Raw genomic sequence first — 12859 nt, forward strand, 5'->3', positions numbered from 1 at the left:
ACTCATTTTACGTCATTACACAGAGGGAAAGTATCATAGACGATTTTCCAAAACCTGAACAAACCCAGACAGTGCTAACAGAACTAGATCCCACTATGAAGCTGAGAAAATCCTTGCTGTGTAATTTGGGTACACTAACACTTGAAGTGAAAATACACAGTCCAAAGTCATCTGCTAATTCCAGAATAATACTGAGGAATCCAGAACAAGCCATTGGTTCAGGGCGCAACCCACAACACCTTGTGCTTTGCAGCACCAGATGATTATAAAGGACTGCAGCAAGCAGCAGAAACCCAGTTTGCTCACCATCCATCACTACAGCACAGCAATTTACCCAAACAACAAAGTGGTGTCAAAAATACTGGCAAGGCACAAACAAGGAAAGAAAATGTCCCCAAACTATAACTGTGGAGGTGGTGGCTGAACAGATAAACAACTTTTCAAAGCAGGATTACAGTGCTAAGTCAAGACCAGGATGTGTGGGTCTTGTCTAAACGTGGCACAACAAATGATGGAGGAATGCTAAGCCAGCGTTCACACGAGACATGCAGTAGTTGCCCAGACGGGCTTGTTAGGGGGCAGAGAAGAAACTCATCAGTGCACAAGATCACAGCTGACAGAGAAGCTTGTTAACTGCAGCATGGTAGCCATGAGGGTGGCTCATTAGGGAGAAGCACCAGTAGCCTGTACAGCGTGCTGGTCTCACCAGATGGTTGCCTGTCTGGCTGATGAAGACTATGGACATCCATCATTAACAAATTATGTGCAGTATGTTTTTTGTGTGCATAAAACCATACAGAAAACATTAATTCCAGTCAGGATTTGACTTTGTCACGCTTTGATATTTTGAACTTTGTATGACAAAGCACCAAAATCTTATTCACTTTGGTGAAAAAGCTCCGTTTCAGTTCATCCTGAGCTGCAGCAGTTTGTTGATGACACTCAGTTATGAATCCTGCTGCAACATTGCCCCCTACTGGTGCTACTAATTGGAAATCCAGGCTCATGAAAGCATTACACAATCAAAACATGAATTTTCCCATCACTCATCACTGAGACTCTTTACATGCTATCAGCCATGCGAGTAAATAACAAATTGTTGGTATCACCTTGTCTTGGTGAATACAGCTTGATTATCAAACAAGACAAATTTATAGTAAGAGCAATAGATCATTACACATCATTTACTCCTAGAGAAACACAGTGGTGGAAAAAAGCTTCTCGTACATTCCATGCCTACTCCACCTACTGTCAAGCATGGTGGAGGCAGTATCATGGTTTGGGAATGCATCAGTGCTGCTGGTGTTGGTCATCACACTGAACTCTGCCAAGTATTGTGCCATTCTACAAACCCACAGGCTCCCTTCTGCATTTGCTCTTTTCCATCAAGGTCAAAACTGGATGTTTCAACAAGATAAAGCCCCTTGAACACATCCAGGGTCAATAGAACTTGGCTGCAGCAGTTCAGTATCCAGGTCTTAGAGTGACCAGCTCAATCCCTGAACATGAGCCCCGTTGAAAATCTGTGGTGGATTGTCGAAAGGTCTGTTTCACAGCATAAACCAAAGAAATTAGACAAATTAAAAGCAGTAATTCAAGAAGAATGGGACAAGATTACCCCTCAGCAGTGTGAAAGGTTTGTGGGGAACATGCCAGCCAGGATTAGAGCTGTAGTGCGTGCTAATGGCAGGACTACTAAATATTAATTTGCTGATGTGATGGTTTATTTATTTTTTGTTCAGTTTTGAACACATTCTCTGTTATTTGTTGACTTTGATGCAACAATGTTGAGAACTGACATATTGAAACGGTGAAGAATTTAGCTTTGTTAGTTTTTCTTGTGAACAATAAACAAAACAAATATTTATATTTGTCTGTGTCTATCTAAACCTTTTGAAACACAAAAAAGATTTTTCCACACATATTTCATGACCGTATTTGAGATTGTGTCAAATTTTAAAGGTTTTCCACCACTGTAGATACAGCTACAGCTAAATCTCGAGGGGGCATTTATTCAATTGAGTATTCTTTGCAGGGACGCTTCAACCAAACGGCAGATGATTTATTTGCTATCTAATCTCACATATATATCGCAGAATTAAAAGTATTGTTGCATGTTATTACTTTGGGCCCTGACAGAGTGTGAATTTACCCATTGCTGATGTGATTGGAAGATGGTGGGGCTTAATTAAAACAGTGAATTCTGCACCAAAGAAAAGCACAGCCAGCAAAATTTTAAAATCGACTCTACAGTCCAGCCAAAGTAATGTGACCAGAATATATTAGAGTTTTTAAAGGAGAGATAAGCTACTTTTCTTTAAAAAGACAACTTTAATCACTGCTGGTGCAACAAAGCACAAAATAGCCACAAGGAGTACATCAAACTCATTAACTTTACCCTAAGGTTACTTCACCTACAACCATTCCATATCTTGAGCTGCTTACTGTACTGTATATCACAACTCTTAAAACCGTACTGAATAATTTGGCTTTGGTTTAAAGAAAAACTGGAATCACTCAGCAAGTCTGAAGTTGTCCCCCAGCGTTGTCACTTCAGTTAATTAAATCTTACAAGAAATTAAAATGAATTAAAGAAAAATATGAACTAGCTTGAGCGGAACAGCAATTGAATTAATATGCTATTCTGTAGTCTGTCAGAAACTAAAGTTGCAGTAATTCAAACAAATATTTACAAACCTGTAAAAGGAGGGACAACAATCAACCACTGCAGTATAAATACTACAATATACTGTAGTCTACTTGAGAAGCTGATCATATGTTTTAAATGTAAATTACCAAATCTGCAAAGCAACTACAGCTGTCCTTAAAAAAAAACCAAAAACAAAACTGAAGCACAGTACCTCATTAAAGTACTTAAGTCTCAAGTAAATATATGGCAATGAAATGCAACGTCTATTCAGCAGAATGTAGGTGTCAAAAGGGGGAAAAAAGGCCACTATGACTGATATTTTAAATGACGCTGTAGCTGGTTTTCAGTATATTGCATAGTATCCCCTTTAACGTATACAAACACGTACATAAGATGATCCCTGGGGTAGGAAGGATGGCAAAAAACATTCTGGAATGCATATTTACCATCAATTTTCAATTTTGGGAGGTTTTCGGAAACATCGGTTCCTCTTTCGGCCTAAAATGTAGTAAGAGAAGCTCCAAAATGATTTGCAAAAGCAGCACTGGGTGACATGATTACTTCAAAAATCTACTTTGGTATCATTCTTAAATTACTTTCTAGCACCTAGTTTATGTAAAATAGTTGGCACTATGCCCTTTTTAATCATTTCAAACCGCACAAGCCCTTACTGCAGGAAACAAACAGCACAAGCAAAAGATACATGTACAAATGGCTTCATTTATTCATGTATTTCACAAACAATCCAAGAACTTCTGAGACAAATGTACAGGAATTATTTTGCCATTTTATTTTTTTTTCTTCACATTATTGCTTTACAGTAAAATGCATTGGTTGGATATGTCCAGTATAGCAAGACAATACATTCATATAAGTTATACAGATGTCCTCAGTAATGTTTTATAGTAATTAACTTTACATTAAATATATTTTTTTTTCATCATTTATTATTCTTGACAAACAACTCCCACGTCACATTGAGCTCACAGTGCATCAGGTCGCATTCAGTAAAGAAATACCCACCAGTCCTCTCGGGTTAAACTGCCATTTCTGTGCGTTTGCTCTAAAGTGTGTGCGCTTGTTTTGAACACAGGATTCTCATACAATCTGGATTGATGCAGAGCTACGACAAGTATGGCATCTGACTGTTTTTTTTTTTTTTTTCCTCTTTCAAAAAAAGTGACTTGGTCACAAAGATGCGAGTCAGACAATTGGTGAGAACGGACGCTGCACGCTTCCTCTTGTGTGCCAAAAGAGGAGCAGTGTTTAACCCCTGTTGTGGTGTTACCCCTTCAGCCTGGCAACCGCGACATGACCACACAATTACACACAAGAACCTTAACACTGCACATTTTGAATCAACTCAAGTACAGTACAGACACGCCTTCTTCACAGAAGGCAAAAAATTTAGGCCATGTATGTACAAAAGTCCCACTGAAAAATGTTGAGTTGGAGGATGGGTGTCATACAGAGGTCTCAGAGGGTGTTTGAAGTTGTCTCTGGGCCCTGTGTGGTCAGCTCTATCCAATAAGCACAGCCTTAAATCACTGTTTATTGGATGGAGTTTAAGCTGCTCTAAGGGGGTCTGACTATTTAGAAAGTCCGTTGTCACCCAGGACTTTTGGGGGGAAAAGTCCCAAGGGCAGCTGAGGAAAGCCATCATCCACCCTGCCTTCCATGCTGCACCTCTGCTCCTTTAGCTCAGGTGGTGAAGAGTTAATGCCCTTGGCAAAAGTGGAAAGCAATAAAACAGGAGTGTGTGTGTAGGAGGAGAAATCAGACATCCCTCAAAGCCTCTGCTCCAGAAAAACGTCCACCCTTTGCGCCCAGTTTCTCAGCTTGTCACAAACACACACCTGTGAGCTCACACATCAAGTACTACTAGACAAACTGACATCACATCTCCACAGGATCCCCTGTCTTTATATGGCAACCTTGCAGGGGCCTTCTGTCACAAATTCTTTACATTGAGATTGCATATACAAGTGCCTGCTGCCAGCGGTGTGGCACAGGAATATTTTCAACGATTAAAACACTCTCCACACATTAGTTTTTAGTCTCTGCAACACGTTTTGTGGACTCCTTACAGGCATTTTTGCATGATGTCAAAATGTCTGGATTGCAGTGTAGCTCGTAGCTGCCGATTTTTGTAAAGTGGGTGGGGGCGCTATTCATTGGGACGCCCAGTAGCCCACAGCTTTTGCTGTGCTGTGGAGGAGCTGCATTTAAAATCCCAGCATGCACTGCAGACAGAGGCGGGTGTGCTCATGTTTCAGTCTGAGAGTCCAGAGCCCAGTGTGAGAATCGTAGTGTGGGCCCGCACTGAGCACGTACAAACGCACACAATGTTCTCTTGCACGCACATACAGTCACACAGACACATATACACTGAAAATACACACGCACAGGAGGAAGCACTAGTTGATTCAGAATGAGAGGACGGCTGTTAAAGTGCAATATCTACATGTAACTCAAGATCAAGAGACCATCACCCTCCCCACCTCTTGGAGTTGTCCATCTTCGAGTTTCCCTGATAACCGACGGCTGTGTGGTCACCCTGCCCCGGCTTGGGGAGCTGCAGTAGCCCCTACTGGCCAGAGAGTGTTAAAGCAGTCAAAGTTGAAAACCGTCTGGTTTCTTTGCATTTTTTTTGAACAACGACCTTCATGATGCTGCTGTCTCAAACTGAGAACAAATCACCTGATGATGACAAAGATTAGATGCATCCCACAGATGTGGAGCCAGTTTTTTGTGAACTTGTGCAGAGGGATAAATGGAATGACCTTTTGCTGAATGAAAAAATTACTGGAGTGGAATCCCCATCACCAGCCACATACCCCTCTCAGCAGTCAAATCTCCTTACAGCACAAAGCAAGAAAAGCATTTCATGTGCAATTTTGTTTCAGTGAAAAACAAGCAATGTCTGATATTTGCAATAAGTTCTACTCCATGTTTCATACTAGACAAAACCTTGTTTTGAAAAAATAAATACAAAAAAAAGTGTTTACAAATTTACATTGTGCAGTGCTGCATATGCATAACACTCTCACAGCCAACTGATGTTGACTGTGATACATCTTGACACCAAGTGTCCTGAAAAAGGTCTTTTTTTTAAAGAAAACAAAGCAGAGTTGATGATACAGATGAGGGTCAGGAGTTGCACAGGTTGACTGAAATGAAGCGCTAACAGTATCTGCCCCCGATTGCCAAAGGCCATGCCAGGGGAGTCAGGTCCAAGCAAGAGGAGGAGAGCTGCCAAGGACAAGACCCTCTTACAGAAGGGGGGGTACAAAAAAAAGGAGTGTTCTTGTTTCTTTGGGAACTGGGGTAACTTGGTGAATATTTCAAGAATGAGTTTGAGGGTTTATCTATGAGAGAGCTTTGATGAGAATAAGAGTTTTTGGTAGGATATTTTCTCTTGACAGTCTCTGGTTTGATTTGTGGAAAGCCTTTCAAAAATGTGTGTGGAAATCTATAATGTGAACAGTAAAAATACACCAACAATCAACAGGGGCACTTCTGATTCTGGAGGTCCCCAACATTTAAAGGCATGCTAGATGGGTAGAAAGTTAACAGGTGCAAAGAGGAACTAATGACTTTACTGCAGTAATAGGCAATGCCCAAAACAACGGGCATTAAGGACCAGCACTGTGTCGCCAGAGGACAAATCAGAGACATGGAATGGAGTCCACACTTATAGCGTACTGCCTCGCAAAGAAATTGGATTCATATTTGGAATGAAAGGATAAAGAATTGAGCGGAAAGGAGGAGAAAAACAGTCCGCAGTTAGGTCCAGTATTATTGAAGAAAAAAAAAAATGAAGGGTTGCCATGGGAGCATTGAGGTTTTGGTATTCGAGGCATGCTGCTGTGCTCTACTAATCCATGCACATGGGCAGGTTGACAAAAGTGAAGACGTTGTATTCTATCATGATGGAGAAGCAAAGGAAAACTGCATACAGGACGAGGACGTACACGCCAAGCTTCACATCCAGCCGCCACTTGTTCAGGTGGATCCCTAGCACCTGTACACAGAAATAGCAGAAAGGCTTGTCACTGCGCTAGTGCATCTCAAAACATTTTGAACATTGTGGAAAAAGTCTAACATTTTCCATCAGTTATTTAAGAGAGTGGTATTGTATATACTCTTTTAAAGTGGACTATTTTAAGCTTTTCTACTTAGGATTTTGATGATTATGGCCGACAGCACATGAAAATCAGAAATATAGTTTTTGTAATTATTAGAATATTTTCAAATATCTTTTTTTTTTTTTTAAAGAGATTTACAATACAGAAATGTCTGGCTGTTGAAAAGTACATTTGTGGTTCCTTTACCACAAATGCTGCCACCACAGCATGGCATTGAGGTGATCAGCCTGTGACACTGCTGAGGTGTTACTGAAGCCCATGTTATTTTGATAATAGACTTTAGCGCATCTGTACTTTTGTTTGGGTGTTTCTCATCTTCCTCTTGACAAGATCCCACATGGGGTTCAGGTCAGGTGAGTTGGCAGGCCAATCAGGCACGGTAATATTATGGTCAGCAAACCATTTAGTTGTGGTTTTGGCTCTGTAGGAAGCTGTTAATTCCTGCTGGAAAAGGAAATCAGCATCTCCATAAAGCTTGTCAGCAGATGGAAGCATGAAGTGCTCTAAAATCTCCTAGTGGATGCTGTGTTGACTCTGGCCTTGATAAAACACAGTGGAGCAACATTAGCAGATGGCATGGAATAAAAAAATCTGACTGTGGAAACTTAACACTGGACTTGAATACCTTGGTTCTGTGTCTCTCCACTCTACCTTAAAGTCTAGGACCTTGATTTCCAAATTGAATGTAAAATGTGTCTTCACTTGAAAATAAGACTTTTGACCACTGAATAACAGCCCTTTTTCTGTAAGATGCCTCTGACACTGTCTCTGAGTTCAGGAGTGTCCTGCCATTAGGAATATAACAGTTGTAGCTTCTTCCCTGAAGAAGTCTGGACTTGTTGGCTCTTAACAGCCTCAGTTCACTGCTTGTGAAACTGTTCAAAGTTCTTGAAAGGGCTTCTCTTGACAAACACCTCAAGGTTGCAGCCATCATGTGCACCATTTCCTACCACACTTTTCCTTCCAGTCAACTTTTCCATAATGTGCTTCAATACAGCACTCTGCCAACAGCCAGTCTTTCCAGTAATGACCTTCTGTGGCCTCCCTCCTTGTTGGGAGTGTCAATGATCATCCACTAGACATGTTTAAAGTCAACAGTCTTTCCCATGGTTGTGGTGGCATGCACTGAACTAAACCAAAAGATTTACTCTCTTTATACAATTTGAATAGTAATTTAATCAAATTCAAAATGAAAGACTAAAATTTGGAGATTTTGATTTTAATGAGCTATATGCCATAAACATTAAGATTAAAACAAACAAAAAGGCTTAAAAGGAAGAGCCTAATCAAACATTGGATTTAATTATTTTAGAATTTGATCATCATATTTTCTTGGTGTGAAAATGGGATATTTTCTCAGTAAAAACAAGCTATAACTATATGGTAATTGATGTGCAAAAACATTCATTATTTAAATTGCAAAAAAAAAAAAAAAAAAAAAAAACACATACTGAGGTTAACTGGTGTTTCTAAAATGTCCCCAGGTGTGAATGTGACCGTCTCTATATGTAGCCTTGTGACAGAATGGTGACTTGTCCAGGATGTCCCCTGCCTTCACCCTAAGTCAGCTGGGATAGACAGTGCTCTCTACCACCACCAACACACCAAATGAAGGGATATCTGTTGAAAAAACTCCTTTCAGCAGAATTCCAGAGACTTTAAGAAACAACGCCAAGCAGCATTGAAGCTCTTCTGGTAGCACATAATGGCTCGACATCTTAAGACACTATGTTGGTTTTTCCTTTAATTTGTCACCCAATTGAACGTGAAGAAAAGTAGAAAATAGGTCACTACTGAGTTGCTAAGTGGGAAAAGACATGGACACATAGGATAATGTGTGAGTACAGATGAGCAAAACACAGCAATAAACATGTAACAGACTGATATTCCTGAATAGAATTGTTTTGAAAAACAGAAGAAAAAAAACTACCTCAAAAAAGCCACATATTTTGTGAGGACCATATATTGTGAAGGGAATATGTGTGGGGACCCATGTTTATTTGACATCACATTGTGAAGAACGTGTTTAGACTAGAAATCTGAACTCTAATAAAGAATAGCGTGTGATGATTTTAGTGTCACACATTTGAGTCTAAGTGAATGAAACAAGAGACCAAATATAACCTGGTTCAGTCTCTATTCCGTAGCAGTGATTAGACTAGTCAAACAGGGATGCTGCATCGTGCACAAAATTTATGGGTTTTTACTTTCAACATTTATGTTGCGTTACAGCAGTAAGGTAGGTTATCTGGCATCGGTGTAGTATAAACATCATCAGCTATTGTTAATACAGACTCACCGTTAGAGCCACAGAGCCCAGCAGAAGCACCACTGAGTATACCAGCCCCCGACTGTTGATCATCACCTGAAACACAAGAATATAAGATCAAGAACTAATCCGGAGCTCTAACATCTCATTAGTCAATCTCAGAGATGAGACATAGTTGGATTGTGTTGATCCATACACTCATATACTCAATTATCCAAACACATGGAGGTCTGGGTTCTTGCAAAATGAACTTGTCTCACCTCTGATCCATAGCTGACGCACATTGTCTGTATCGCCCAGGGGACTCCAAGCCCCACTAGAATATCAAACACATTACTGCCAATTGTATTGGACACCGCCATGTCTCCCAAACCTGCAACAAAATGTTCAAATAAAGTTAGTAGGGGATATATTAAATCATTCCTCTGCTCAAATGAACCACTTTATTTCAAAATATTTTGCTATTCTGTACCTTCTGATATTTCACAAAGACCCCAACCCTTTTCATCTGGGATAGCAGTGACACAGGCCTGCATGCTAATAAATATAAAGGGCTCTGCACTATTCTGTGGTTCGTACAACCCTGCTTGCACACTTTATTTTTCACGAACAGAGGAGACAACCGGCACATCTTTAAGTTTACACTGCTTTATATTTGTAAAAGCGAATAAAGTGGACAAGTGCATTTTTCTGACTTGAATCCGTATGCTTATAATGGTCTCCATCTGCAGGTAATGTTAACGCCATTTGCATGCAAATAGTTTGCACTGCATAAGTTGATAACTCAATACATTTCTCTATGTTCTTCTCAACTAAAAAAAAAAAAAAAAAAAAAAGACAGTTATAGAAATTTCCTCTCAGACTACAACCCTACAATCTATAATAGCAGCGTATGTCAACATGGATGACTTACACAACCAACTACCAGTGGCAGTCAAAGTTAAAGAATAAAACGGGGATGTCCTGGTGAACGAATGACAGAAAACGTGCAGCATGTAATCATAATATCCACATCTGAATCACAAATCCACTACATTCCAGTGTAAAAATATTCCCGTGATAAAGGTATACCTTGTCGAGCCACAATGAGACTAGCAATGCAGTCTGGGACACTGGTGCCTGCTGCCAGGAAAGTGATGCCCATGATGACATCTGGGATTCCCAGCGTGTAGCCAATTATAGTCACCTGAAACAATGCAGTGTCAGAGCTCAGAATAGCATGATGAAAAAGCATGCTAAATCTTCTGATTTCTAATTGCATTTCAGTTCTTTTTCAGTGAAGAATATTTTGACGGTGACAAATTACATTATGAACCTTTAGGGGCATGCTGTATATTTTAGCATACGATTAAAGAAGATTTCAGCTAAATATTCTGGGTAAACTTAAACTAGCCATGTTAGCTAAATCAACCACTTTGCTAGATCTGTAAAGAAATATTCTAATAAGAATGTGCAATCTGCTTCCCAAATGCCATTGCGACATTATCATCCATCCTTCTTTTACTTTCTTATAATTAATCTCTATTCAGTGGGACTTGAAAGCTGTCATATGATTCTAAAGAAAAGTTAAGATTCTAGAAATGAACTTCATCTGTACTGTAAATATTCTTCCAAGACCAAAAGACCATTTTGATATATTTAGAAATGTCATTATTCCAGGGCAAATTATGTCACTCTTCATGTGACACACATTCATGTGTTTCTCATTACAGATGTAGTGTTGTGACAGAAACCCTCTTTTTTTTGAAAACTTAAATCATCCCTGTTAAAATGTAATTGCCCACCTAAAACCTAATAACTGCTTGATCCAGCCCTTGGCAGCAACAACTGCAGCTAAATGTTTGTTACAGCTTGTGATTTACATCGCTCTTCTCTGCAGAATAGTTTTAATTCAGCCACATTAGATGGTTTTTGAGTATGAGCTGTTCTTTTAAAGTCATGATTTAAAGTTGGTGCTGGTGAGCAGCTCTCATACCTGCTCCAGCACCCTTACAACTCTTTTATTGTTATTTAATTTTTTTTATTTAAAATTTTGCATGATCTTCACCCTGTTATGTCCTGGTCGTATCAAATACGACGAGAAGTTGAAGTTACATGTGGATCAGTGTCCTCTGAAGAGTAGCATTACTCGTAAAAAAGCATGAAGTAGAAAGGCAGAATCTCTGACATACAGAAACTACACTCACCATCCAAACCATGAGGTAGGAGAAGACAGCAATCCAGATAGTAGAGAGGATGAAGGAGAGCATGAAGAATTTCTCCCAGCGAGGCTTGGCACAGTTTGGGACAGTTAAGTACAGCAACAGAAGCAGAGGCCACGATAACAGCCACTTCACCTTGCTGCCAATACCCCCTGCAGCGGAAATGCATGAGATCAGCAGTCAGATTTTTTTTTTTCCCTCCCAGTCGTTCAGTTGTAAGTACCAAATGTGATTTTCTGATCAGCTTATTCTAGCAAACGTCAAATGAATTTTTACTTTTGATTATGACATTTTTGAAACAATTTTTGCTTGCTAAAATTAGCCTCATTCCTCATGAACGGCAGCTGTACCAGGTGGCAGCGGGGAGAGTTAAGTTGGTAGCAAATGCTGGACAATTTGCAGCAGCCTTCATTCCATACTTAAATAGTGAAATATATCAATTTATTTAACAGCTTTCACAAGTATATTTGTTGAATAGTACAGAAGTCTAACGCTAACACACACTAGACTAGGACTATATATTGCATGCAGTTTATTACTGCTCTGACATCCGACAGATAAACCTGAATTAAATTTAAACCCCCCCACAAGGCATAAAATTTCTGTCGAATCCTATCATGTTGAACCTGCTGTTAGATCAGGTGACAGACAGATGCTTCCGATCATGTCCTGAAGCCACACATTCGGTGGAGAATAACTGCGTCACTGGCACCTTGATCTCATGAGCTTATCACTGCGTAAACCCTAACATCAGAGCGAGTTGACAACATCAGACAAATCTAACCAGCATGCATTGTGCAATCATCGGCAATCGAATCTGTGCAAGTGTGAGTCATCTGAAGCGAGCCCAATGTCTTTAATCTATGTTTTGCCCTCATCCTTGAATTCTTTGTGGTGTACCCCTGTGCAATATAAAAGGACGTGAACAGGCCTGACGCTCTACCAACGCTCTTAACATGGGGAGTTTACCATTGTATAACCACAATATATCTTGTTCTGCTGTATTTTTCTGCAAAGTTAAAAAAAAAAAAAAAATCACATTAATCAGATTTAGAGTCTTTTCACATCAGCAGCCTCTGACTGATAAAAGGGCAGCCTCGCTCAGAGCTGTCAAAGTGGATGATCATTAGCTGGTCTATAACAAGCCACTGACTAATTTGAGTGAGGACATCAATAACTACTGAAGCGATAAGAGAATCTCACGCACATCGAGCAAAATCATCCAACTCCTTTCAGCAATAACATCATCCCAGGTTCTGAAAATCAGTACGTACAGGAAGATGGATTTGGAAATATGACTTGCATATCAAGATCAGATCTTATTGAAACTAAAGCATCCCTCCATGTATGCCAAATTACAACATCCATCAAGGGAAAACATGAATCACATACTTGGAATATGAAATGGCGAGATAGTGTCGTTTTCTTCTGCCTCAGTGGGTTTGTCCTCTGGAACGTTTCCATTCTCGATTTCAACCTTCCCGTCAATCACTTGTGTCTCCACTCCATTGGCAGCTTGCACCAACTTCTGGCGCTTTCAGAAAAAAGAAACTAAGTCAAGGAGCACATGAGCAGACACGCTGCTACTTCG

At 39.9% G+C, this 12859-nt stretch overlaps 1 protein-coding gene across 2 annotated transcripts in view; it reads right to left on the bottom strand.

The window, feature by feature from the left end:
- Nucleotides 1-3350: 3350 nt before the first annotated feature.
- slc24a4b (solute carrier family 24 member 4b) overlaps nt 3351-12859 on the bottom strand; it is a 42154-nt gene continuing 32645 nt past the window's right edge. The window contains exons 12-17 of one of the 2 annotated variants that reach the window (XM_022217448.2): nt 12661-12796; nt 11254-11420; nt 10139-10253; nt 9328-9440; nt 9098-9163; nt 3351-6674 (exon numbers count right to left, since the gene is read on the bottom strand). In XM_022217448.2, coding sequence (XP_022073140.1) covers nt 6528-6674; nt 9098-9163; nt 9328-9440; nt 10139-10253; nt 11254-11420; nt 12661-12796 — 744 coding nt within the window. In that variant the 3' untranslated portion in view covers nt 3351-6527. Of the gene's footprint in view, nt 6675-9097; nt 9164-9327; nt 9441-10138; nt 10254-11253; nt 11421-12660; nt 12803-12859 lie in introns of both variants that reach the window. The other variant, XM_022217447.2, reaches the window with a different exon arrangement.

This window comes from Acanthochromis polyacanthus, chromosome 16 (genome assembly GCF_021347895.1).
Source record: "Acanthochromis polyacanthus isolate Apoly-LR-REF ecotype Palm Island chromosome 16, KAUST_Apoly_ChrSc, whole genome shotgun sequence".
NCBI lineage: Eukaryota > Metazoa > Chordata > Actinopteri > Pomacentridae > Acanthochromis > Acanthochromis polyacanthus.